This window comes from Typopeltis vanoorti, chromosome 5, assembly GCF_054136105.1.
Source record: "Typopeltis vanoorti isolate ZY-2024b chromosome 5, IOZ_Tvanoo_1.0, whole genome shotgun sequence".
Lineage (NCBI taxonomy): Eukaryota > Metazoa > Arthropoda > Arachnida > Uropygi > Thelyphonidae > Typopeltis > Typopeltis vanoorti.
In genome coordinates this window covers 43,290,370-43,316,961 of record NC_143553.1, presented here as the reverse complement: position 1 = coordinate 43,316,961, position 26,592 = coordinate 43,290,370, and the positions used below count along the sequence as shown (strand labels likewise).

Below are 26,592 nucleotides of genomic sequence, written 5' to 3'. Positions count from 1 at the left end.
AAGTGAGAATGGAGTTGGATAAGGAAATGGCTATGCAATGATATTGCTTGACTTTTGAAGGCATCTGGTAGGATTCCACATAGAACCATTGCATAAATTGGAGCAAATGGAGAGGAATAAGAATCAAGTGATTTGGTAGCTCAGTGGTATTGCTTGACTTTGTGAAGGCATCTGGTAGGATTCCACATAGAACCATTGCATAAATTGGAGCAAATGGAGAGGAATAAGAATCAAGTGATTTGGTAGCTTAGTGGATGTGGCGTTTACACACCACGACGCTTAACCACATGAAGGAAGACTTGCTTTCGATTCTAGTCAGCGACCAGAGGAAATTTTTCTAAGCCTTTTTTTGACCGGTTCCCGAGTTAGTCGATCTTTGGCACAGGCAAGCAGGTTTTTTGTCCCGTTAACTCAAGAAAATCAACCGTAGAACCCACATTATTTCAGACATTAAATATATTGTGTTAGGGACCACGAGATGGCGACACATGTTGAGCCGTCTCTCTCTCTTCACTGCATGCCATTTAATTAGTGATAGCCTTGGGCCAGCTGTCTCTGATTGGGTTCCAGTGGAGATTGAACTGCCCACTCAGTCTCCAAAAGTTAGATAGGGGTAAATGGCCTTGCCTACTCCCCGTATACGGGAATAAAAAGGTGTTGGCTGATTTTTTTTTTTTTGATTTGGATTAATGGGTGGCTGATTGGCAGAATATCAAAGAGTCATTTATGAAGGAGTTCAGTTTAGAAGAGGGCAGGTGAGCAGTGGTGTAACACAGGACTCAGTTGTTTAATCTGTACATCAGTGATATAGGAAATGATTTGACAGGAGAGATATTCAGCTGTTTGCTGATGATGCTAAACTGGGAAGAGTGATTGTAAATGAAGAACATGTAGAGATCTTGCAGGAAATTAGCAATGTAGGAAAATGCAAATGGCTTCCAGTTGAATGTGTCCAAGTGTAAGGTGGTGTTCTTTGGGAAGAAAAGATCACAAGCTGTATACTGTAAAGATGAAACTGAACTACAGGAAACTAATGAGACCAGGAACTTGATGTAGATGTGGACAGGGAGTTGTAATTTCGAGAGTATATTGCAAAGGTAGCCAGAACAGCACATCAGATTACGTAGTTGTTGAAGAACCCACTAGCAAGCAAGGATAGCTATTTATTGTTCATCTTTATAGGATTTTGATAAAGCCAAATCTGGATTACTTCATACAGATCTGGTCACCTGGGTTCCATGTTAATGAAGACAGTGACAAAAATTATGGCATGTAGATGGAATGCTCCCCTATGAGAATAGATTGAAAAGCTGTAGGCTTAAAATATTAGCTGACAGGCGAAAAAAATAAGTCATGCTAGAACTATATAAGTTAAATGGGTTTTATAGGATTGACACTTTTTTTTTTTTTTTTTTTTTTTTAGTATATGTCAAGAAGGGAGAGAAGAAGGAGACACCAATGGAAATTGTGTGGTTATCAAAGGTGTTATGATTTTCATTTTTTGCTTGGCTGGTGGTTAATGGGTTGCCAGAGGTGTTTATGAATGCTTCATCAGTGAATTAGTTTCAAGAGAGACATGATAATTATTGTGTGAGTATGGCTAGTGTGCGAATAATGGATCTCCCTGTGATGAGTCTTCTGACTCTATGGTGATACCTGTATAATAATAATAATAAAATGGAATCTCATATTTTTATATATATTCCATGTGATGATACAGCGTTCCCCCTTTATACAGGAGTTCACGGTACCATTTAGTCCCCTCCCCCAATTTAATCCCGGCTCCGGAACCAGCATAGGCTGACGAATCAGACCTATGGCTGGATTAGTACTCGGACCCAACAGGACCGCAAGCAGGCAAACTTGGACCGGTTTGCCTGCTTGTGGGATGAAAAACACCAGATAAACTGGCGGGAAAAACCCTGCTGTCCACGTCAAAGACCGGCTAACTTGGCTATGGCTGAGGAAGATCCTTGAGCTCCTCACGTTGTTGACGGGAATTGAACGCAGGACACTCCTTCCCCAGGCATATGGTTGCGAAGTGCAAAGCCACTAGGCTAACTGCACGGACGAATTGTGTATGACAGATACAGGTGACGGTCGAGATCTTCTAATTGTGATTTTTCTTGTATATCACTGTTATTAAAACACTGATATATGAGAAAAATCAGAAGCAGTATACAAGAAAAATGAATAAGTTGAATTTAAAGTAAATACAAGTAAAGCAAATAGCTTTGAACAGATTAAAATTGACCAACATTCAATAAGAGAAAGTTAAGCATTTTATACACCTGAAAGCTGAGACAACAATATAACACATAGATTGATACAAGCCTGGAACAAAGTTTTCAGAGTGCAATTTCAATTTCCATGACCACCTGACTAGTTAACTGGTCTGCCACATATGCTGTTGTGTGCACATGCTTGCTTAATTATTCACATCTGCACTTGATGGTAATCTCCCAATTTTGAATAATTCACTAAGAATTATTCAAAATTGAGAGGAAAAAAAAGTTATATGTAAGCAAGAAAAAAAGTAAGCAAAAAATTTATTTTTTTGATTACTTTTCACGGTGGTGTCAAGCTTAAGAACAATTCATATCCAATTATACTGTATCATGTATAATAATCCATTTTATTCAATAACTTAATACTAGTTAAGTGATACTATGTTCAATAACTTAATACTAGTTATTGAACATGGTTAAATCTGTTAAATTCAGATTTAATCTACATTTAAGTTTCTATTTCTTTTAAGGTTACATGGTGATCAGCATTCATATTTACGAATTTAGGGACACAAAACACACATATTGAAATGATTATTTTACTTATTATTAATAAAATAACAATTGATGTTTCGACCCCTGTATTGAGGTCATCATCAGAAAAATACATGTGTATATGAAAACGAGCTACATGCTCTTGCACTCTACAAAGGTAAATTGAAATTGAATCTATGCTGCTAATTGATCTTTTACTTAGCCTTATCTGTAGTGGTTAAAAAAAAAAAAAAAAAAAAAACACCCTGCAAACTACTACTGAAAAACTCCTGTACTAAGATTTTCTTCTGGACTTGTACAATTCAAATTGCTATTCAATGTTTAAAAAAAAAGAAAGTTAGATCATCATGTTTGTTCAGGTTAGGATTGTGTTAGAACATTTCATGTGCTTCTTTAAATTTCCTCTCGAACCAGGTTTTCGTGCAGTGTAGGGACTTGGTGCCTTTCCAATCAATTCTGTGGTATCTCTGGAGTGCATGGTCTGAAAGGCCGGTTTTTCCAAAATGGAGGTATTTAATGTGTCGTTTGTGTTCGTCCTTCCTGATTGGGATGGTTTGTCCTGTTTCCCCTATGTATGGTAAGTTACATCTGCATTGTATTTTGTAAACCTCCAGGTTGGCTAGGTGTGGAAGAGGGGAGAACTGAGTAGGTGTCTTAATTTTGTTGGGGGTTTGAAGGTGGTATTTGTGTAGTGTTCTGTCTATTTTTTCTGAAGTGCCTCTAACGTAAGGTATACCAATGGCATTCTTGAAATTTTTTTTGTTTTTAGTGGTGTTTCTGTGCAGGATCTTGTGAATAGTTTTTTTACTGTATCCATTTTTTATAAATGTATAGTTGATCTCGTATTCCTGGTTTAGAGCTTGCTCATTTGAACAAATAGTTTGAGCTCTCTGTTTAAGGGTGCTTATGACACCTAGTTTTTGTGTTGGGTGGTGGAAAAAATTTTTGCGTATGTACTATGGCCTGTGTGTGTGTAGGTTTGCAGTAGACTCAGAAGGAGAGACAGTCTGAGGGACGACGTGTGATGAACGTGTCTAGAAAAGGAAGAGAGTTGTTTTTTCAGTTCAATGGTGAATTGGATACATTTGTGTTGTTTGTTCAGGTGGCTAAGGAATGTATTTAGTGCTTTGCCTCCGTAAGGCCAAATGGCAAAAATATCATCAATGTATCTGAGCCAAATTTTGGGCTTTAGGCAAGCTGACTCTAGAGTTTGTTGCTCAAAGTGGAGAGGAAAGTGGTGAGCCCATGGCTGTACCTTCTTTTTGAAGGTAAAAATTTCACAAAATATCCAGAGCAGAATGCGTGGGTAAAGAGGGCCGTGATGTTGTGTGGAAATATGTTTTGTAGGAGCATAATAGTATCATTGATCGGGACATTGGTGAAAAGGGCAGTTATGTCAAAGCTGACTAATAAATTTGGTCGTCGAGTGTAATGTTTTTAATTTTGTTTGTGAAATGTGTATTTTTTATGTAGGAAGGGGAATGACACTTATTCCACTCATTCACCACTCTCCAAGTAAAAAACCTAGTTCTAACACTCTTGCTAACCACACTCTTGCCCAGTTTCCATGATGGTCCCTAGTCCTTTCACCACCAGTCCTGTTCTGAAAAATATCCTCTGAATTAATCTTATAGAAACTCTTCAATGTCTCAATCATATCATCCCTTTTCCGACTATCAACCAATTTCTACAACCCACAAATCTTCAACCTGTTCTTATAAGGTTCAGTCCATAGACCTGCTATCACCTTGGTCACTTGCCTCTGGATCCTCTCCACCTCCTCCCCATCAACAAGAAACCCTGTCTTGTCTCTGCTCGTCAAAGTATTCTTCAGTAACAAAGTGATTTGATGAGCTGATTTAGCCACTTTTGCTATGTGCTCCCTAAACTTCAATTCCCTATTCACCAACACTCCCAAATCCCTGGCCTCGTCAATCTCCTGGAGTATAGTTCCATCAATGTGGTATACTGCTGCTAATCTTTTCACCCCAAAATGCATAACCTTACACTTTGCTACATTAAATTGACATCCATTCTCCTTAGCCCAGTTCTCCAATCTATCCAAATCATCCTGCAAAATTTTGACATCCTGTGTGCACTCATAATTGCTCTACCCAACTTTGCTTCATCAGCAAACAAATGAACGGTTCCTCTCAGATCCTTTCCTATATCGTTAATGAACAAATTAAATAGTAGTGGTCCAAGAACAGAACCCTGTGGCACACCACTAGTCATAAGTTGTCTTTTGGACTCTACTCCTGAATAAACTACTCTGATATCTCTCCATCAACCACCCTCCTATCCATCTCATCAACCCTATATCCATCCCCACATGCTGCAGTTTACTGATTAGAATTCCATGTGGTAGCCTGTCAAAGGCCTTAGCAAGGTCCTGCAGTATCACTGTAAACTCATTACCCTTATCCAGTTCATCCGTCACTGTGTTATGAAATGTGAGCAAGTTACTGAGGCATGATCTACCCTTCACAAAACCATGCTGTCCTCCATACAGTATCCCATTTTCATCTACCCATTCCTGTATTTTTCTCTCGACTACTTTCTCCAAAACCTTGACAATGACTCCTGATATGCTGATCAGTCAGTAATTTGCAACAACAGCCTTGGAACCTCCTTTATGCAGTGGAACTATTTTCCCCTCTTTCCACCCACTCGGGACTAATCCAGACACGAGACTCAAATTAATGAAAATGGTCAAGGGCACTGACAATTCTCTGATTGGATTTTTTTTCTTTGACAACATATGTAGATATACTAGTATTGTGTTGTCTTGTGTATTTTGAGTTTTTGTACATTTCATATCATATATATATATATATATATATATATATATTTTACTTTTTTTAGATTTTAGAAATATTGAAAGCCGGTGTGCTTCGATATTATAGAGAAATAGAAAAGAAACAACATTCTGATTGGTTAAGAAACATCATTGGTGAAGACAGTGATATTGCATCCTTGATAATAGGGACAGTTCATAATAGGTTTGTATATTAATCATATTTTTTATTTATATGTATATATATAATATATATATTAGATTACAAGTTGTAGAGAGTTCAATTTTAGGTTGATATTTTTAAGGACTTTTATAAGTTGAATTGTTTTAGTGAATTATTATTACCTGACTTCTGTTAGTTTATCAAAAAGACTGATCTAGCATGCTCTGAAAATTGGTGATTACTTGTGTTATAATAAAAACATAATAAGGATATTCATCAGCAACTATGAATTAAAAACACACAACACTTTGTAAACAGAATTAAAGACATCACACCAGAAAAAAGTGATTTATTAGTCAGTTTTAATGTCTCTGCTCTTTTCACAAATGTCCCAATCAGTGATACAATTTTTCTTTTGCAGGATAAATTCCTACCTGATATCACATCATTCTTTGCCCATGTATTACATTCTAGCCATTTTGTGTGGTAAAATACTTTTTACCTGCAAAAAAGAAGGGGACAGCCATGGACTCACTGTTATGCTCCCCAATTGCTAACTTTTATATGGAAGCTTTTGAGCTACATGCTCTTGATTCCTTTACTTTAAAACCCAAAGTCTGACAGACACATTGGCGATATTTTCGTTATCTGGTCTCATGGCTGCCAGATATTAGACACTTTCCTCAGTCACCTAAACAAACAACACAAATGCATAAAATTCACAATTGAAATTGAAAGGCAGAACACATTTTTTCTAGATACATTTGTCACATGGCTTCTTTCTGGCAGTCTTTCCTTCACTCTTTACCATAAACCTACACACACACACTGGCCATTATATACACATAAACATATATAAACGTGCGCACATGCACACATATATCTATTCTATATATATAAAAAGATGAGCCGAAATTTGAAATGTTTTTATGTTACGTTTTTTTGTCTCTTCATTGTTTTGAAACGTCCAACAATGTGTTTGCCTTCATGAGACAAACACATTGTTGTCTCATGTCTCGATATGAGAATTGAAGGAGAACCGGCTTATCAGCCTACAATTCGGGGGGGGGGGCAGAGGGACCCCCAGTATATATATGTTAGGTGGTGGTGTATAAACATACACCAACACAAAAACTAGGTGTCATTAACACACTAGACTAGAAAACGGCTTTGAAGATTTGCTCCAGTGATCAAGCACTAAAGCAAGAATTAAAAGTTATTAGCAATACCTTCCTGAAAAATGGCTACAACAAAAATACTGTCAACAAAATTTCTCACAAGACTTCACTTATAAACAAAAATAAACTAGATTATATTAAAACTATTGCCATTCCATACATTAAAGATATATCAGATAAAATAACCAGCATACTACAGAAATACAACCTTAATGCCACCTTTTAACCTCCTGCAAAATTAAAGAACTTATTCAACTCCTCCAAGGATATCAGTGCAAGGACATATTCATTGCACTGATAATTTTTTCCCCCATAGATGAAACAGGACGTACAATTCCTATCTGAATAAAAGGAACATAGATGACACATTTAATTACTATGATAAATTTATCCTTTCTGATCATGCCCTGAATACTCTACATAGAATTGACTGGTAAGGTACCTTCAATTTGTTTACATCACTCCAAAACATGGTATGAGCATAAATTTAAGGAGGCCTGTGAAATTCTTATCAACCATCCTAACTTAACAATAATGGTGGTCTAAAAATCCCAAGAATATGGAATGCACATATTCTAACCACATAACCTTTTGGTTTAAGAGTTAATTATAATTATGACCATAAGTAATTAATATCTTAACTTTTATATAACAACACTCATGTTAAATTATGGATTAGGCCACCACTTTAGCTGAATTTATATGAATTTGTTCTCTGATGATGTTATAAATAGAATATAGCTTTGGTGTATTTTTTTTTCTTTCACTAGAGGGCAGGCCAGTAGAATAATGGTTGATCAGATCATTTCTCACTTTGGTGTACTGTTTGAAATGTAACATAGCTTGTGTATATATATGTGTATACTCCAGATCAGGGGTTGGGAACCTTTTTGAACCAAATGGCCATTCCACCAAAAAAATGAATTAAAACAAAATTTTGGGAGCTGCAACTTCAATTTGATTTTTCCTGGTGACTCAAAATTGCAGTTAGTTCAAACTTAGGTAAATATGTTTTTAATTCAGTACTTCCAGATATCAAATACCACTTTTATGTTTGCATATAAACTTTAATATGTTCAATAAATAAAACAACATTAAGTTTGATTAAGTACTTTTTTAATCACAAAACATGTTTAAGTAAGTATAATATTGCAAAAAAGTCAGAATTTGTATTGCAAAAAAGAATTAGTCTGAACAAAATTACAATATTATGGATTTTAATAGATATATGATTGTTTTAATTTAAAATTCACTAATGAGACTTTTGATTTTGCATCTTTTCATCCAATTTACTTAAATCTGGATTGTATATTGTGCACTTTAATAGTAATTCGGCTTTTAAACTTTCATCAGTCATTTTTTTCCTGTACTTATTTTTAATGTAATTCATTGAAGAGAAAAATTGTTCGCAATTGTATGTTGAACTGAAAAGAGTCAAACCCCCAAAAGCAAGTCGCCTGGCAGTTGAATAATTAGTAGGGAAAGAATTCTAACATTTAAATATAATTTCCTGTAGTGTTTCTTCCATAGTTTCCTCATTTTCTTCAATTTGTGCTACCATTTCCTGAAGTTTTTGTAGCCAGATGCTTTTATTCTGAATTTCCAGAAGCTCCATTTGTAGTTCTGCAATTGATATCCCGGGAAAAACTTCAATATCTATTAATTTTAAATTGCAATTTAACGGATGTAATATAAATTTCATCATCTCCTAATGTTTTTCATAATCAATAAACTCTCAACATCTTCTCTGAATCCGGAGTAATTTAATAATAAGGTTGCACACCCTTTGGCAACTCCTATAGGTTAGGATGACCTCTCATTGCTTCTGCCTTTGTATCTCCACTACTGGGCCTGACTCTCACTGACGAGACCTCAATAAAGGTCGAAACCGGTATGGGTAGTGGCCCTTGCCTTAATGCATAGCATTACACATATCCGCAAGGAGATGTGCTTTGCATTATGGGAGATACTGAGATAGGAGCAGTGAGAGCTTTCTCCACCTTTGCAACGAGTCGCCTGGTGTTGCACTACCTTACCCCAGTCCTGAAGATACTTTCAGGCGCAAACTTTGTTTGCTCACACTTGGATAAAGGATTAAATTAAACTTATTAAAGTCTAACCAAGTGAAAAATAAACTCTCAACGTTTTTTTTTTTTTTTTAAAAAAAAGAAACTCCATTTGTAGTTCTGCAATTGACATCCTGGGAAAAACTTCAATATCTATTAATTTTAAATTGCAATTTAATGGATGTAATATAAATTTCATCATCTCCTAATGTTTCTTTTTAAATCCTGAAATCCGCTTGTAAATGAATCTAAAATTACAGTAATCATTTCAGCGAATATTTTGCAATCAACTTTTTCTTGATTTAAATTCAATCTATCATTTGATAGATTTTCAAAATATATAAATTTTTCTTCAGTAACATCTTCGAAAAACATTCTTGGTTTCTGTTCAAAGGTAAGGACTTCCTCTAGTAATTGTAAAGCTGTGTTTCCCTTCTCTTGCAACTTCAGATTTAGCTTATTAAAATATTCTATCATAGCAAGCAAAAAACAGAAATTTTGCATCCATTCGGGATTACCGAGAAGTTCCACATGATTTACGTTATAATTTTTAGTGGATAAGAAAACTATTACTTCTTTTAAGCTCTGAAAAAAACGTTTTAATGCTTTTCCTCTTGATATAACCATCTTACAGATAAATGTCACTAAATCTGTATGTCGACTACCTAGTTCCTCTAAAAATGTGTCAAAAAGTATGCGATTCAACGCCTGAAATCGGATGAAATGGATCATTGGCACAACAATATCCATCCATCTTTTTAGTTGTAATAATCCCAAAGAATTTGCAGCTAAAGCATCTTGATGCAAAATGCAATGAAATGAAATAACTCCATGTGGAATATGATTGGAAAATAATTAATAATATAACAATCCCCTTATTTTTCGCAATCATAGAAGGCGCGCCATCGGTCGCAATGCATACTATATTATTAATATTTATATTTTATTCTGTAAACTTGTTAGAAGGTTTTCTGTAATATCTTGATCTGTAGTGTGTCCTTTAAGTGGTAGCAGATCAAGAAATTCTTCTAGAATACCGGAAGATGTGATGTATTTAACCATCAGAGAGGCATGTGGTGAGGTTGTCTGCAAGGATAGAAAAATCAGAACTCCATGGTGGACACAGGAAGTTAAAGAGGCAGTGAAGGAAAAGAAGAAAGCATATCAAAAGTTGCTGGCAAATAAGTCAGCTTGTGCTCTTAGAGAATACAGAGACAAATGTAAGAAAGCTAAACAGTGTGTAAAACTAGCTAAACAAAGGTCATGGGAGGACTTTGGCAAGAACATAGAAAATAAATATCAAGAAGGTGGTAGGATATTCTGGAGGTTGTTGAAGAAGCTTAGAAATGGAGGAAAGAATGCTGTAAAAGGAGTTTAGAGATGATAAAGGTGACATGAAAACTGGAAAAAAAGATATCCTTGGAGTATGGAGTAATTACTTCGAAAAATTGCTAAATGAAACAAGCAGTGATAGCACAGTGGTAAAAGACACTCAACAGGCATACAGTCAGGAATACATATCCATACTTGAAGTAGAAAAAAACCATCAAAGGCTTGAAATGTGGAAAGGCAGCACGAGTACATGATATTCGACCAGAAATGCTGAAGTATGGTGGTATAAAAGTCTTACAGTGGTTGCACTGCATAGTTCAGAAGGCCTGGACAGAGGAATGAATTCTTGATGATTGGAGTAGAGCTTTCATAGTACCCATATATAAAAAGGGAAATAAAACTGAATGTGAGAATTACAGAGGTTTATCCCTACTGAGTATTCCTGGCAAGATTTATGCTAAGTATACTTGAGAAACGGTTGAGAAGAATGCTGGATTCCGGCTAAATAGAGGCTGTCAGAATCAGATCTTCACTTTATGACAAATAATTGAGAAAGCATGGGAATATAACAAAGATCTGTATTTAAGTTTTGTCGATCTGATAAAGGCATATGACAAGATATGACTTGATATAATGGGGCGTTATATCAAGCAATACTCAGTCTTTATTTGAGTTGTAAGTCGGCAGTTAGAATTGAAGGAAGTACAGGAAGATGGTTTAATGTTAAATCTGGTGTGAGACAAGGATGTACATTATCCCTTCTGTTATTCATTATCTATATGGATCACATTATGAAGGAAAGTGGTATTAAACATCATATCAGAATTGGAGATGTTAATGTCAGCTCTTTGCTTTATGCAGATGATGTTATACTTCTAAATAAATCCGCCACAAGTCTGCAATATTCCCTGACTAAATTGAATAACTGTTGTAATAGATATGGTATATAGTTCAGCATTAAAAAGACAAAAACAGTGAAAATAGGCAGAATCGTTGAAAATGTCAAGTTTGTTGTGAATGGAGAACCTGTGGAACAAGTAAAACATTTCAGCCACTTAGGCACGATTTTTAGTGAAGATAGTAAATTAAATATGGAAATAGACAACAGAATCAGCAAAGCTGGTATGGTGATACATCAATTGAATAACTTCATATTGAATAAGAGAGAAATTAGATAGAACACTAAATTAGCTGTATACAAGACAGTGTTCAAACCAGTTTTACTTATGGATCTGAGAGCTGGGTCAGAAGTAAAACACTTGGCCAAAGACTAGAGACTGCAGATATGAGAGTCCTGAGAAAGATTAGAGGCCTGAACAGATGGCATCAATGGCAATGTCATATTAAAAATGAGGATATTAGGAGAGAACTAGACATTGTCAGCATCCAGGAATGCGTTAGCAGAGCTAATCTCAGGTGGTATGTTCACTTAAACAGAATTGGCAAGGAAAGATTAGCAAAAGAAGTGTTCTATGCCAGGTTGGCAGGAAAACGACCCAGAGGAAAACCAAGATATAGGTGGATTGATATGGTACAAATTGCCTTAGACGATAGAAATATAAGATCTGATAATGTTGGGGTCTTGACAAGTAACAGACTGATTTGGAGGAAAATTGTAGATAGGAAGTTAGTAATGATGTGAGTTTGTTATGTAGTAGCATCATATCCTGTATTCTCCCTTGAGAGTACATGTCAGGAATTTGATGATGATGAATTTTCAATATGAAACTTCTGCAGAAATTGTTACAATCCATTCCTTGACAGTTCTAGGCAAAAGTGGTAAAAACATTAATGGTTTTGTGTATCTCGTCCTTATTTTTCATATCCTTAAGTAGAATTTCAAAGTTATTATACATGCAATTTTTTAGAAATTCAACATCAGTAAAAGGTTTTCCCGCTTTTGCTATTTCAGCGGATAACAAAAAACTTACTTCAGTAGTATTCGACGAAGATTTCATCCAAGTTGACAAATTTCTTTGCTGAAGCAATGCTTTCGTTTGTAATTCTTCAATAGATTTTTTCTATTATCATCCTCGGGATATTTTTACTTAAGTCTAAATGTTTTCCTCGAAAATGTCGTTCGACATTACTTGATTTGTTATTTTGAAGTTGTAGATGGCACATTAAACATTACAGATTTCCATTTACTTCTATAAATGCAAATTTCTCTATCCACATTTTATTGAATCCTCTGTTTTCTTCGATTATTTTTCTTTTTCTTGAACTCATATTAGGAGGGTTATTATCGCAAATTTACCTGCAAGTAAAAACACAAATTCAACATAATAACATAATAAAAATTAATTTGTGCATAACATTACCTGACACTAAAGTAAGCACTAGTTTAGTACCACAATAAATAAGTTAACTAACAGAATATTTATTTTGACATTTAAAATCCGTATGTATCTAAAAACTGTGGTGTTTGACAGTACAGCTGATCAATTAGTTCAAATTGTCACCGTACTGCTATTTACCTTAGGCAGGGTTAATATTTAGCGGTATTTCAAATGTAATGTAGTTGTCAGTTGTTAATGTCATAAAATTTCATGCGTAACACATGTCACATGCATGGTATCTAGCGCCACAAAAAAGCCTTATAAAAAAAAAAAAATTAATTGTTTGTATTAATTATGTATCTTTTAATTCAATATAAGAGAGTCACACTTTGTTCAGCCAAGAGCTGCCGGTTCCTGCTCCCGATCTCTACCACCAGTCTGAGCTATTACAACATGGCAGGAACTATCTATGGTCTCATCTTGTTGCTGCTATATTCTGGTTTTGCCATCAACATGATACAGTGCAAAATGAGACTCATCAGTCCAGATGACATTTTTCCCACTTGTCACCTGTCCAGTGTTGGTGATCATATGCCCATTGAAGCCATATCTTCCTGTTCTTATCTGATAGCATTGAGATCTGGGATGGTCTTCTATTCCTGTACCCGATTCCATGACAGTGCAATGAACTGTGCATTCCAAAATGGTGTTCTGACCACCACTGTTGTACTTAGCCGTGATACATATGATTGTGGCTCTCCTGTCACATTTCACAATACTTGCCATTCTTTGCTGAACTCGTGCATTAGTGAGCTGTTGCTGTTCACAGGGACTGCCATTGACTTGAAGTTGTCCGGTTATTACCTTCCTCTTGGTATACCCTAGACACTGTTGTTTGTGAAAATCCCAGAAGAGCAGATGTTTGTAAGATACTGGTGCCAGCACATCTGACTCCAACAATTATATCATGTTCAAAGTCATTTAAGTCATGCTTTTTATCTATTTTGATGCATCAAACACACACACAAAAAAAAAAAACAATTGACTTTCTGCATGGTTTATATAACAAACGAGCCATGTGACTGATCATCATCAGGAACAGGCTATTTTCCGCAATGGGAAGGTTCAATTCTAAGAAAGTGACTTCTCAGAATATATTATTATCATCACACCCTTCATGGAATCAACAGAGTCATAATGGAAGGTTCATTAAACTGACAACATATTTATCATATTGAATCTTATAATCTGTAACACTCCCTGCATTAACAGCATAATCTGGTAATGGGTTCCATTCACCCTCAATTCTCCATGTAAAAATTCTTCTCCTCACACTAATCTTCATCACGCTTTTAGACAACTTTCAGAGACGGTCTGTTTTTTTCTCCCTCTTACTTTCTACTCTTTTTTATAATTCCCTCTGGATTAATCTGATAAAATCCCCTCACTAACTTAAATGTGACTGTCATAATACCTCTTTTCTTCCTATCCACCAAACTCTAATTCACATTTCTTTAACCTCTCTCCATAGCCAATATTTCAGAGATCTAATATTGTCTTAAGTTATCTCTGGACCCTCTCCAATCTCCACATCACAATGAACAGGTGACCAAATCTGAGGACAGTAGTCCAAGTATGGTTTGCCAACTGCTTTATACAGTGGTGCTGCTACTACCTCCTTATCTCTACATATCCTACTTCTTATTATAGTGGCAATATAATGTGCAGTCTATGCAACACTTGCAGCATGTACTCAAAACTTCACACACAGATCTCGAATCTCATACACCTACTGCAGTATTAGCCTTATCTTGCTGTTCTCCAAAATGCAATACCTTGTACTTATTAATATTTAAACTATTACCCAACTCATTTATTAAAGCTAAACTATTCAAATCTTTCTGAAAGAATTGACATCAACAGTGTCCCTTAGAATTCTCCCCAACTTTGCATCATCAGCAAATATCCGAAGATCCCAGCTCAAATATCGTTTATAAACAAGTTAAACATCAGGGCTGAGAACAGAACCATGGGACATACCACTGGGTACCCTCCTTTCTTAAGACACTGCTCCTCCATCATACACAACTTGCTGGTATCATTCGGAAAGAGAGCCAATATCCAGCCAATCTCCATCTAGCCAAGACATTATCCATTCCCATCCTCTGTACATCTTATACATCAATTTATGTGGTAATCTATCAAATGCTTTTTGCAAAGCCCAAGAATATCATGTATATGATTCTCCCTTCTTGCCAACTGGTAGCACTGTTAATACTTTATTAACAATATCTTATGAAGATATTACCAAATCCAACACTAAAACCTCGAGTTGCTTTTGTCACATGCTGCTTAAGATAGTTATCCATCAGAAATTCAACGTACTTGCTCTCCTTGTTCTCATACACTGTCTCCTCCTAACAACCTGTAATTAGTCTCTCATCAGGATCATCTTTTTTTTTTTTTTTTTTTGTACATTCCAAACCAATTTTGCTTAAACATCTTACAATCAGCGTTCTCTACATTATTTGGCCTACGACAGCATTCCATCAGATATATTAGTCTGTTTATTTCAACTTCACACTCGGATTCTAAATCTGCACATGTACTGTTATTTTCAACTTCCACCATTTGTGGACACAATTGCTTTGTTAACAGTACTTCCAGTTCTCTTTTCACCTTCCTATCCTGGAAAATTGTATATCCTTCCATTTCTATTCCTGACACAGTAATAGTGTGTTATCCTCAGATAACTGAGTTTCACTTACACCAATTATCTTTGAGTGTACTGACCCTATCAGTGCAACTAACTTTGCTCCCTTATTTTGAATACTTCTTACATTTGTATACAAACACAGCAATACCCCTGTCTTTGAGGCCGTTCCACCAATATCAACATTCTCTATGCTAGCTGTTATACCACACCTCTCTCGGTCTCTCTCTTCAGTCTGACCACTCCCATTTCCCTGACCATGACCCTAATTGCCATTCATGCCTTTCTCATCCCCACCTTTATGTATTCCATCACCCTGTCCTGTTGCAGTCACATCTTTCACCTTATAACCAACTTCTACCTGTTTGGCTGTGCTATCCTGCTTCACAAGCATCCTCTGATCATTAACCATAACTTCATCTTGATTCTGTGCTTTCTCATCATAGAATACTTTCTCTAAATGTGTTTTTTATTTTAACACCAAACCCATTCAAATGCAGTCAATCAATCATAAACCATTCCAGTTTACCTTGAAATTCACAAACTGTGAATCCCCTTTGCCTCACACAACTCAGCTATCTTACTGTTCATTATCTCTGCTCTCCTTCTCATCTCACTATTATGATATATGGGCAACACACTAACAACTTTCCCAACAACTGGAAACACTTCCTCAAGTCTCTATCAACTTTCCTTTTTCACCAAGTCATTTGTGCCTGTAACTACCACTAATTCTGATGCCCGGTCTTTCCTTCTCTGCAAAGAATCAATTATTTGTTTCAGTGTTCCATCAATAAAGCGTGTATTGTGTACTTTATTTTTCATCACATCTCTAATGATTGAGTTCTCATACAATGATTCTCCTTTGACTCTTTCTTCATAATACTAACTTCTTCATTCACATCAGCCAACCTCATCTTTAATCTCATCCTCTAGATGAGCTTAATTTCATTTTCATCACTTCTTACCTAACTTTCAGTGCCATTCCCATTGTTATCATTACTCCCACTTCCATCTAATTTTTGTTTGCTATCCGTCATGCTAGCTCCCATTTCAAAATGCTCTCACCTATCATTACACTTTTTGCATATGTTAATACTTTCCTTCTTTTTCTTTATTCTAACAGTTTACAAATCTTTCACATTGTTTGGTGCATACCAGTGGTGGCCGGTGAAAATTTTAAGTGGGGTGCGGCATATACAAAATAAAAAAAAATAGAAAAAATTATTTTTTTCCTAATCAGTAACCAATTTATTAATAAATAAATTTACATATTAAAAAATTGCTTTATTAAAAATATTTCACCCTCACCATGAACACATACCAGTAATAAAAGTTTCGTATCTCACAGAAATAACTCGCGCATGCATACAATTTATCTGTAGTGACACTGCTCCAAAGAGCAGTGTCGGATTCACTTGTTATGTGCAATGACAAGCGCAAACGAATATTGGCGAGTCGAGCTGCAATTGGCTGAACATGATAATTTCGACACTGCGTTAGATCGCAGTGCATTTGTTTTGTAATCTAAAGCATTAATCGAACAATTCGAATTATTAACTATTGATCAATGTCGAAACATAAGCTGTAATCTTTAACATGTTGTATTGCATTTATATGATGTAAGCATTGTTGTTATTTATAAACACAAACAAAATTTAATTAATTTTTTCATTTTTTCTTTGGAGGTGCTGCTGCATTGCATTGCTTATGTATAAGCTGCCATACCTAAAACAGTTCTTGCAATGTGTCCTAGAGAAATCCAGGTCAGAACCTAGTCTTTGCACTGAAGCTTTCTATGCTTCAGAAAGCAGTATAGCTAATTGTCACCAACATTCCAAAAACTACAAAACCTTTAAAAAAGAATTTGCACTATCTTGAACTTGCCGCTCTTAAAGAACTACACCAAAACAGAAATGTTATTTACATTTATTTCATTGCTCCAAATATGATAGAAAAATGTCACTTTTATTCAGAAACCTGTCTTACATACCATTTAATTGACTTTAATTTTATCAATATACAAAAGAAGGCATTCCAAAAATTATTAAATAATGTTCTATCCTAGCCACCTGAAACCATTTAAAACTTAAAACCTTATAATTCTGTCCTTCTCCCCAGATTCATGGATTATTAAACACTTATCCAAAGAGCTCTCTCACGTTGCTGGACTGCACTCTCTCCTGTGTTAAAAAATCATTGCACTTTGCATGTTAATGTAATCCTTCATTTTCGAAATTATGGATTTTACAACCGTGTTATAACTAACTCTTTTTATTATTCCGACATTTCGATCTTCATATCAAGATCATCATCTGAAGCATATACAAATATACAAGACAAGCTGAGTTACAGTATAAACCATAAGCTAGAGAAACAATGATTTGATCACATGTTATTCTACTGGCATGACCTCTAGTGGGGGAAAAAATTATAAATTACATCAAGCTAGATTTAATTTAAAATAACATGAATAAACAAGCTTATTAGCTCTTTATACTTAAGTTATGAATAAACATTTTTTTTTTTTTAGATAGTTTTATTTTAGTAACAGTGATATCCTCTTTTTAGTGTTACAATTGTTATTTTTGATTTAGGATCCTGGATTTCCCACAGTCCCGTTTATAGTTGTTCTTAGAGAGGAAGGTTCCGTGGGTCGAATATATGCCTTCCATATGTATGGGATTTTTAGACCTTCATTATTGTTCAGATTGGGATGGTTGATAATGATCTCACAGGCTTCCTTAAATTTGTGTTCATACCATGTTTTGGTGCAGTGGCGCACCCAGGGAGGTGGCCAAGGGGCCCTGGCTCCCCCCAAAAGAAAAAGGGAAAAAACACTAGAAAATTTTCCAAAATCTTTTCCTAATTAAAATTCATTTTTTTTAAATTTATGTTGTGTCTTCTGTTTCTATACTACTTATGAATTAGCGTCCACATAAGGTGGGAATACCCTATAGCTCTTGGGAATCCCGGCTGCTGTGAATGCAAGGCGAAAGAAGTAGGGCTCTTGCGGACCGAGCGCTACTTCGTTTTCCCGAGCTGGGCCAGAGGAGATCATGGGTATCATGTATTGGCAATCACTGCAGTGCTCAGTTAGGTCGTATGCAATGTAGTGTGCATTCTCAAATCGCTACTCAACTCGCCCTCCCCTCCATATTAAATCTTGAGTGCTTGGCCCCCTCCAAGATTAAATCCTGGGTGCGCTTCTGTTTTGGTGTGATGTAGACAATGCTTTTCCAGTCATACCATGCTTTTCCAGTCAATTCTATGTAAAGTGTTCAGGGCATGATCAGAAAGACCAGCTTTACCATAATTATTATATTTAATGTGTCGTTTATGTTCTTTTTGTCTGATAGGAATTGTGCGCCTTGTTTCTCCTATATATGGTATGTTACAGGTGCAATGAATAGGGTATACTCCAGGGTGGGTTGGGGGGGGGGAGTAAATCTTTGGATGAGTTGAGTAAGCTTTTTGATTTTGCAGGGGGTTTAAAGGTAGCTTTAAGGTTGTATTTTTGTAGTACTCTGTCTTTGTTTTTTATTGCGGTCTTGTAGAGAATTTTGTTAATAGTGTTTTGGCTGTAGCCATTTTTTTGGAAAGTATTGCTGATTACTTTAAATCCATCTTTCAGTGCCTGTTCACTGGAGCAGATTTTCAGAGCCCTGTTTTTTAGTGTATTGATGACACCTAGTTTTTGTGTTGGGTGATGGTAGGAATTTATGTATATATATTTGCCAGTATGTGTCGGTTTTCGGTAAACCATGAAGGAAAGATTGCCAGAAGAAAGACGTGTGACAAGTGTATCTAGAAACAACACAAACACATACAGTTCAATTGTTGAACTGTATGTGTTTGTGTTGTTTGTTTAGGTGGCTAAGGAATGTCTTATGGTGACCATGGGACCAAATCATGAAAACATCGTCAACGTATCTAAGCCAGACTTTGGGTTTTAAAGGGGAAGAACCTAAAGCTAGTTGCTCAAAATGTTCCATGTAAAAGTTAGCAATGGGGGGGGGGGATAATGGCGAGCCCATGGCTGTGCCTTCTTTTTGTAGGTAGAAAGCATTTTGCCACACAAAATAACCAGAACGTAATACATGCGCAAAGAGTGCCATGATATCTGGAGGGAATTTGTTCTGTAAAAGAAGGATTGTGTCATTGATTGGGACATTCGTAAAGAGGGCAGAGATGTCAAAACTGACTAATAAATCATTTTTTTCTAGTGTAATGTCTTTGATGATGTTTATGAAGTGTTGTGTATTTTTGATATAGGAGGGGAAATGGCCTACCAACTCCTTGAGTGTTGCCGCTAATTTTTTGGCTAAGTGATAAGTCGGGCTATCTATCCCTTCAATATGCCTTAGCAGTTTTTTTCTTTGTGAATTTTTGGTAGTCCGTAAATTCTTGGGGAACGAGTGTATTGTGGAAATAGTTTTTTGACCGTATCTTCGGGCAATGTGGTAATTGACTTAAGTAGTTTCTCTCTGTTTTATTTTTTATTCTGTTGGTTGGGTTGTAGTTAACTAATTGGTATGTGTTATTGTCCGAGACCAGCAGATTCATTTTTTCTACATCAAGAAAAATGAATCTGCTGTTGAAAATGAAGTTGCAGAACTTTGTATCTGGAACAGAGTATGTGTTACTCACTTCCAGATACAAGGTTCTGCAACATGCCATATTATGGATGTACTGAGAGATATGCCAACATCAGCCTTGAAAAACACAAGAGATATGACCATCACCACAACTACGGTAAGTTGGGTCTAACTGACCATGTCTTAGATACCTTGCACAAAATCAAATGGAAAAAACTACTATGCTTCATCACATCAGATACGAACTTGAAAGACTTTTTTAGGATCAGCAGCAGATTTGAAAAACCAACCTAATCTAAATAAACATGTTTGTATTAAACTTCCCAAGATTTGGGAAACATTAATTCTTAGGCCTCCTATCCAAAAGTTAAGGCTAGCCACTGACACTCATAAAGGGGCAACCCTCTATACAACTATTTTGTATCCCAAAAGATGTCTCTGTGACAAAAATGAAATACTAAAACTATTAAACTCATGTTTAAATTATTTCTCCATGCTGTATTAATTCCATTAAACTTAATTATAAGTTCTGATAACCCTCTACTATTGGCAAAGGGATGATGATTAATAGACGATGGATGTACTTACTGGTGTTGGTACATGTTCTGAAAACTGAAAAGGATCAGTTAGATAGTCGGAAGGAATGTCAATGAATGGCAGACAAATAGTTTTCTTTTTCAATGCTAAAACAAATCCTAGAGTGCTGGGGGAGATATTCAGGAGCATGAATCAGGGTAGCCAGCTTCAAATGAGGTTTGCAAGCAGTGTGGAGATTATATTTCTTTAAAGTTCTTGGCTGTTTTTTCTGAGGTACCCCAGATGTAGGGAATAGTAATAGCATTACTATAATATGTATGTTGAGAGGGATGTGAGGTGACAGGACAAGATTATTTTGTTAATCCTTTTGGCATTATATTCATTACACAGGAGGGTAAAACAGATAAAAGCTAATTCAGCTGTGGTTGAAACAGAGGTTGGAGACTGTTAAAACTCTATGTTATTATAAAAATCCCTGTTAACAAGGGTTAATATAATACTGTATAAGTGGGTGGTTGACGGGGAAGTATCAGAAAGTAGTTTATGTGTGTGTGTGTGGGGGGGTGAATCTGCTAGATTTAAGGTGACCAGTGGTGTGTTCCAAAAATCAGTCCTTGGACCATTCTTGCTTAATCTATATATTAATGATATTGAATAGGGGCTGACAGGAGATCTTCAGTTGTTTGCTGATGATGAAAAGATAGGCAGAACAATCACAGATGCTACTGATACAGCATTTACAGGTGGGTTTAAATACCGTATTTACTCAAATAATATAACTCGCTCTCATGTATATCTCGCGCCCCTGATTTTACTTTATGAAAAAAGAAATTAAAAAATTTTCGCATATACCTCACACACGAAAAAAGTTTGAAACTTTAAGAAATAGATAGTGAATTTTGTTATGGCAGTTTCAGATATTTTGGAATTTGGTTGAAGAATCGGCATTTCAACTCAACAATCACCGTTTGCCTTTTTTGTTGAGTGGCGTGATCTTTTGTTAATACCGCACCGATCATTTGCATAGAGATGGAAGGAACCAGTACAGGAAATGTGGGAGTGATTGCATTGACTTCTACTCAATCTGGGATTTATGCAGGGTCTCTTGATCTTAATTCTCTTGAATTAAGATCAAGAGACCATCATTAGAACTGTTGTGCAATAGATATTGAAAGCTTAGGATATGATTTTGCCAGAAATAATTAATTCAATTGCAGAAGCATTGTTGCTAAAAAAATTCAAATATATTGCATGATGAGAATGAACTGCCGATCACATAAATAGCGTTGATAATTAAAATTTACATGCATTAATTTTATAAATAATGTGAGCAATTATAAATTATAACGAATACTGAGGATTTAATTATAAACGTGAATTTCATTTTTTCCTGAAAAACTTTAGTTTATAAAAATCCCCGCATATTATCTCACATCACAATTTTTTAACTTTAATTTGGTTGAAACAAGTGCGAGTTATATTCGAGTAAATACAGTAAGCTGGAAGTGTTGGCAAATGATAATGGCAATCAATTCAGTGTTCTTCAATGGCTACCTCACTCTAAATGAGGTTACCCCTTCCAGAGTCTAACAGTAAACAAATTAAATTAGCATACTTATCATTTAGCACAGTGTGACTGTGTTTTATAGGAAATAATGTTGGATCCTACTTCGTCTTCATCTATACTTTGGATCCAATATATAGTTATTACGATGTTCTTAACTAGTTGATAGGTTGCAAGTTGATTTCTAATTCAAATATAGAAAAAATTTATATTTAAAGACTGTGCCACTTTATATCTGAATAAGTTCAAGAATTGAAGAAAAACCAACTCTCAACTACCTTTCCTTTATATGTTGTCATTATATATACTGGCCGAGTAGATTTAACTTACTTAATTCACCCGCTTTGGTTCGAATATTTTATGAACGGTGCAGTAAAAGAGATTCAGGCAAAATACAACTTTAGATTAACAAAAACAAACATTTAATTTAGGATCACAAATTATACACTTAAGTTCAAATCACTAAATAAGATATTATAAACACTTTAGCCTTTCTGATAATACAGTCATACAAACTCAGGCAATGGTAAATCTGTTATCTGTAATACAATCTTCTCAGAGTTCATTTAACTATTTAATAAAGTTCCTTAGTGATCATTCACATCAATATCTCATAGTTCCTTAAGTTTCAAATACAATAAAAATGCAGTAATACCTCTTCACAAGCATACACTTTTAAATCTACACTTCAGCTAATCTCCGCAATAGTTACTGTTAATATAAGGATATTCTAGGATGAAACTCACACATATTTGAGTTTCATAGGAATATTAATCGTTGGAATATTCTTACGATGATCTTCTTTATTCATCTACTTATATGTGAACACATTTTGTAACTGTAAACACTTCAAATAATAAACGGCACTCATTAAAACAATTCTTCTAAGTAATAACTGAATTAATTAACGGTCACAATACACATAATCAAATATTCTTGCATGAAGTACTATTGATCACTCATGAATTAAGGTAACACACAATAATTCCTTAGCTTGAGGTTTTATATGCACAGTTGCCTATTCTTCCGGCATTCAATTAATTCTTTAGGCACTATAATTCTAAACACAGCTATCGTTAAACTTCAACTTTACAGCCTCTACTTATTCTCTAGTTACTCCATGCTATGCTTCAAGTTTCTGTGTGTCCTTGAAAGGTCGGCCCTGAAATTAAATCTCAACTATAGTATCGCTAGTCATTCAGTAGTCACTCAGCTGTCTTCCGTAGCTATAATTGTTATTCTACAACTTATTAGCTAACCACATCTCGACTATTGGACTTTAATTAGTTACTTGAGTGACTCGCCGACTCACTATTATCGCACTCTGATTCCCCGAATCAATCTCCTTTTAGATTCCTTCTCCGAATGCCGAATTAGAATATCCTCTGATTCCAACCGAATGAATCTCTCCCCTTCTTTTTTTTTTTAGCGTTCCTCGCTTATATATCCATTCTTTCCGCCTAAATTGTTCTTTCCAGTCAACTTTCAGCTTTCTCCCTAACTCACTGTTCCAAACTCGCGCTCGCTCTCTTACATTAGTCTCCATGACAATAAAACAAAATATAATAAAATTGAGCTTTTGCATAACGTTAAACTTCTACAAACAGGAACAAAATAAGAATATTTACATTTCGATTAATACGCAGTTAAATGTTAAATACAAATTCTTATAATTTTAACATAGCAATAAATAAAATAAATCCAATAATATTTAAATACAGAGTTTTATTACTATTAATACATATATCCTTGATTAAATAATTAAATATCAAATAAAGTTAAAGGTAGTTATATGAATATTAAATTATAAACAAGTGATTTACATTAATTAATAATTACAAGTCTAGCCCTTGTGATGGAAGATCATGTTGGATTCTGAAGCAAATAATAATTACTCTAATCTCTATATATTCAGAATCCAACAATAACATCTTGTAAATTAAATTTTGAACTGTTTGAATTTAAGTTAATGTATCTGTATATCAAATGTAACTGTAAGTCAACAAAAAGGGGCAATTGTAAGAGAAATTATTAGTGATATTCTACACGTAAAAGAATGTAAATTATTCGGCAAGATGGGGCAAAGGTCGCCCTAATGCTACAAGAGGAGCGTAAGCACCACAGGTGTTACATCTGAGAAAATATCATGATGCATGTATTCCCAGAATTAGAAAGCCCCGTATGAGGATCGGTGAGGTCACCTAGTCGGGGACCAATCGGCAGGGCGATAGGAGAAATCAAACTCGGAAAGGTGGCGCTCTTGGGGAGCGTATAAAACCCGCAACACTGAATTGAAACCCCCCGTTTTGTTTGTTCCTGTATTCTCATCGTGTGCTACAAGTGTTCATCGTGGTTCAGTTCTTATTTTTAAGAGCTGACCTTCGAGAAGTTCCAGCATGGCACCGCCACAGAGCACGACAAGATCGAACATAGGCCGTCAGTGAAAAGAAGCGTTGACGTAAATCCATAACAAAGAAACAGCACCTGATTCAGGAAGAGCATGTGAATCCCACGTGGTGATAGAATCAAGATAGCCAGAATCTTCACAAAGAAGGAAGGACGGAGCGAAACTGAAACAATGTAGATAAGTACTTTCATATGTTTTAGCCCCTTTTAGAGAAATTGACTAACAGTACGGAAAAGAGTGTATTTCAAATATGTGATAAAATGAAGTATGAAGAATTGAAATTTATGTGAGTAACTCTATACCTTTGGACTGAATTTTAAGAACTATTAGTTTATTAAATATTTTGTCGTGATCCACTCGAGGGAAAATATTAATGTGCTAAATGCCTAGCTGGCCTAATGAGTTGTAAACTAAAATGTCAAATAAGTTGAGAAAATTGAATTGTAAAGATTTAGAAATCAATATTTATTTTAAGAACGAGAGAGTGAGAGTTTAACTAAGTATTAAGAGTTTAACTTAGTATTAATAATTGTTTTGTTCCTGTATTATATTAAATAATGAATTCATTAAAATTGTTTGATACCTTTCATGCCTGTATTTCTGACCATGCTGACTGACCCTGACCCTTCATAAAATTTCGAACCTGTGATCATATATGTGCGCGGGGACATCCCAATTAAGAGAGAAAAGGGGCATAACTGCAAATAAACTAGAAAACCTTAGGCTTCTGAATTATAGTAAATGATATTAGTAGCACCTGATACCCTATAACTATCCTTAGGCTGAATTTAACTCTACCCTTAAGGCCCAGGCTGGTGCAGTAAATAAATTTGCCTGAGTGAATAAGGATCGCTTATAGTGATCAGGGAACAGGTATTTCTGGGGGTCCAAAATGGAGAAATTTGCTAGATAAGCAATAAGATCACATATTCAAGTAAGATAGACAACTTAGGGATACATGAAGTTAAAGATAGCAGATAGAAGCCGAAGTATATATAAGAAAGTATGTCACGCAAAGAATAATAAAAAGGGATAAAGGATAAAGACCCAGCGACAAAACGTAACACTGGATAAGAATTTATCAATAGGGACAGATGGAATATAAGCCCGTTTGGTAAAGGAATGTTCAGCTGAATTGGCTAAGCTTTTCACATTATTATTATTATTATTTGACACCTCCAGGGACTCATCGAGAGAGGGGACCTACTCTACAACTCTGTCTCCACCATTCAATCGCCAACTGACTACAACTACCAATGCCATCTACCACTGATCACCACTGGTATTTCCACAGACAATTGCAAACATCCATGCCCACGGTGGAATTCGAACCCTCAGCCTTTTGGCTGGAAAGCAGATACACTATCCACTCAGCCAACCAGGCCAGCAATGTTTGTATAACTTGAGTTTCAGCTCAGGAATGATGCCACAGGAATGGAAGGAACATATGATAGTTCCATTGTACAAGGGTGGTGCAAAAACTGATATGTCTAACTACTGATCTAGTATCTCTGGTGTGGTAATGAAGATTTTAAAGTTGGTAAGAACGTGCATACAGAAATGGGTAGACAAGCAAGCTATTCTCTGCAAGGAGCAGCATGGGTTTACTAAAGGAAGGTCATGTTTTAGCAATTTGCTCATATTTTATAACAGTGTTATGGATAAGTTGGATAAAGGGAATGGATACACTATGATAATGTTGGTTTTTTCTAAGGGATTTGATAGGATACCACACAAAAGATTGTTGCATAAACTGGAGAATATGGGATTGGAATATAAACTCTTGACTTGGATCAGGGGATGGTTATCAGACAGATATCAAAAAGTGGTATATGGTGAGTGAAGATTTAAGGTGACCAGTGGCGTACCTCAGCATTCGGTCTTTGGGCCATTGTTGTTCAATCTGTACATTAATGACATTAGGAAGGGTCTAGCAGGAGATGTGTAATTTTTTGCTGATGATTCAAATATAGGCAGAGCAATCAGTGATGCTACTGATATCCAGCACTTACAAAATGATTTGAATAGGCTGATAATTTGGACATAAGAAAATGGCTGTCAGTTTAATGTAATTTTAATGCAGTGGTAATTTTAGTAAGCATAAAGTTATGCACTTTGGCATGATGAGATTTCCAGCAGCATATTATTATTGTTGTTGTTATTATTAACATCTGA

The 26,592-nt window shown here is 35.5% G+C and overlaps 1 protein-coding gene across 1 annotated transcript in view; it reads left to right on the top strand.

Moving 5' to 3' along the window:
* The window catches only part of LOC150106343 (Fanconi anemia group I protein-like), a 370,741-nt gene that overhangs the window by 261,577 nt on the left and 82,572 nt on the right, over positions 1 to 26,592 (top strand). Inside the window, exon 12 of the mRNA XM_090392981.1 lies at positions 5,649 to 5,785. Within this exon, the coding sequence (XP_090249107.1) occupies positions 5,649 to 5,785 (137 nt within the window). The remainder of the gene's footprint in view (positions 1 to 5,648; positions 5,786 to 26,592) is intronic.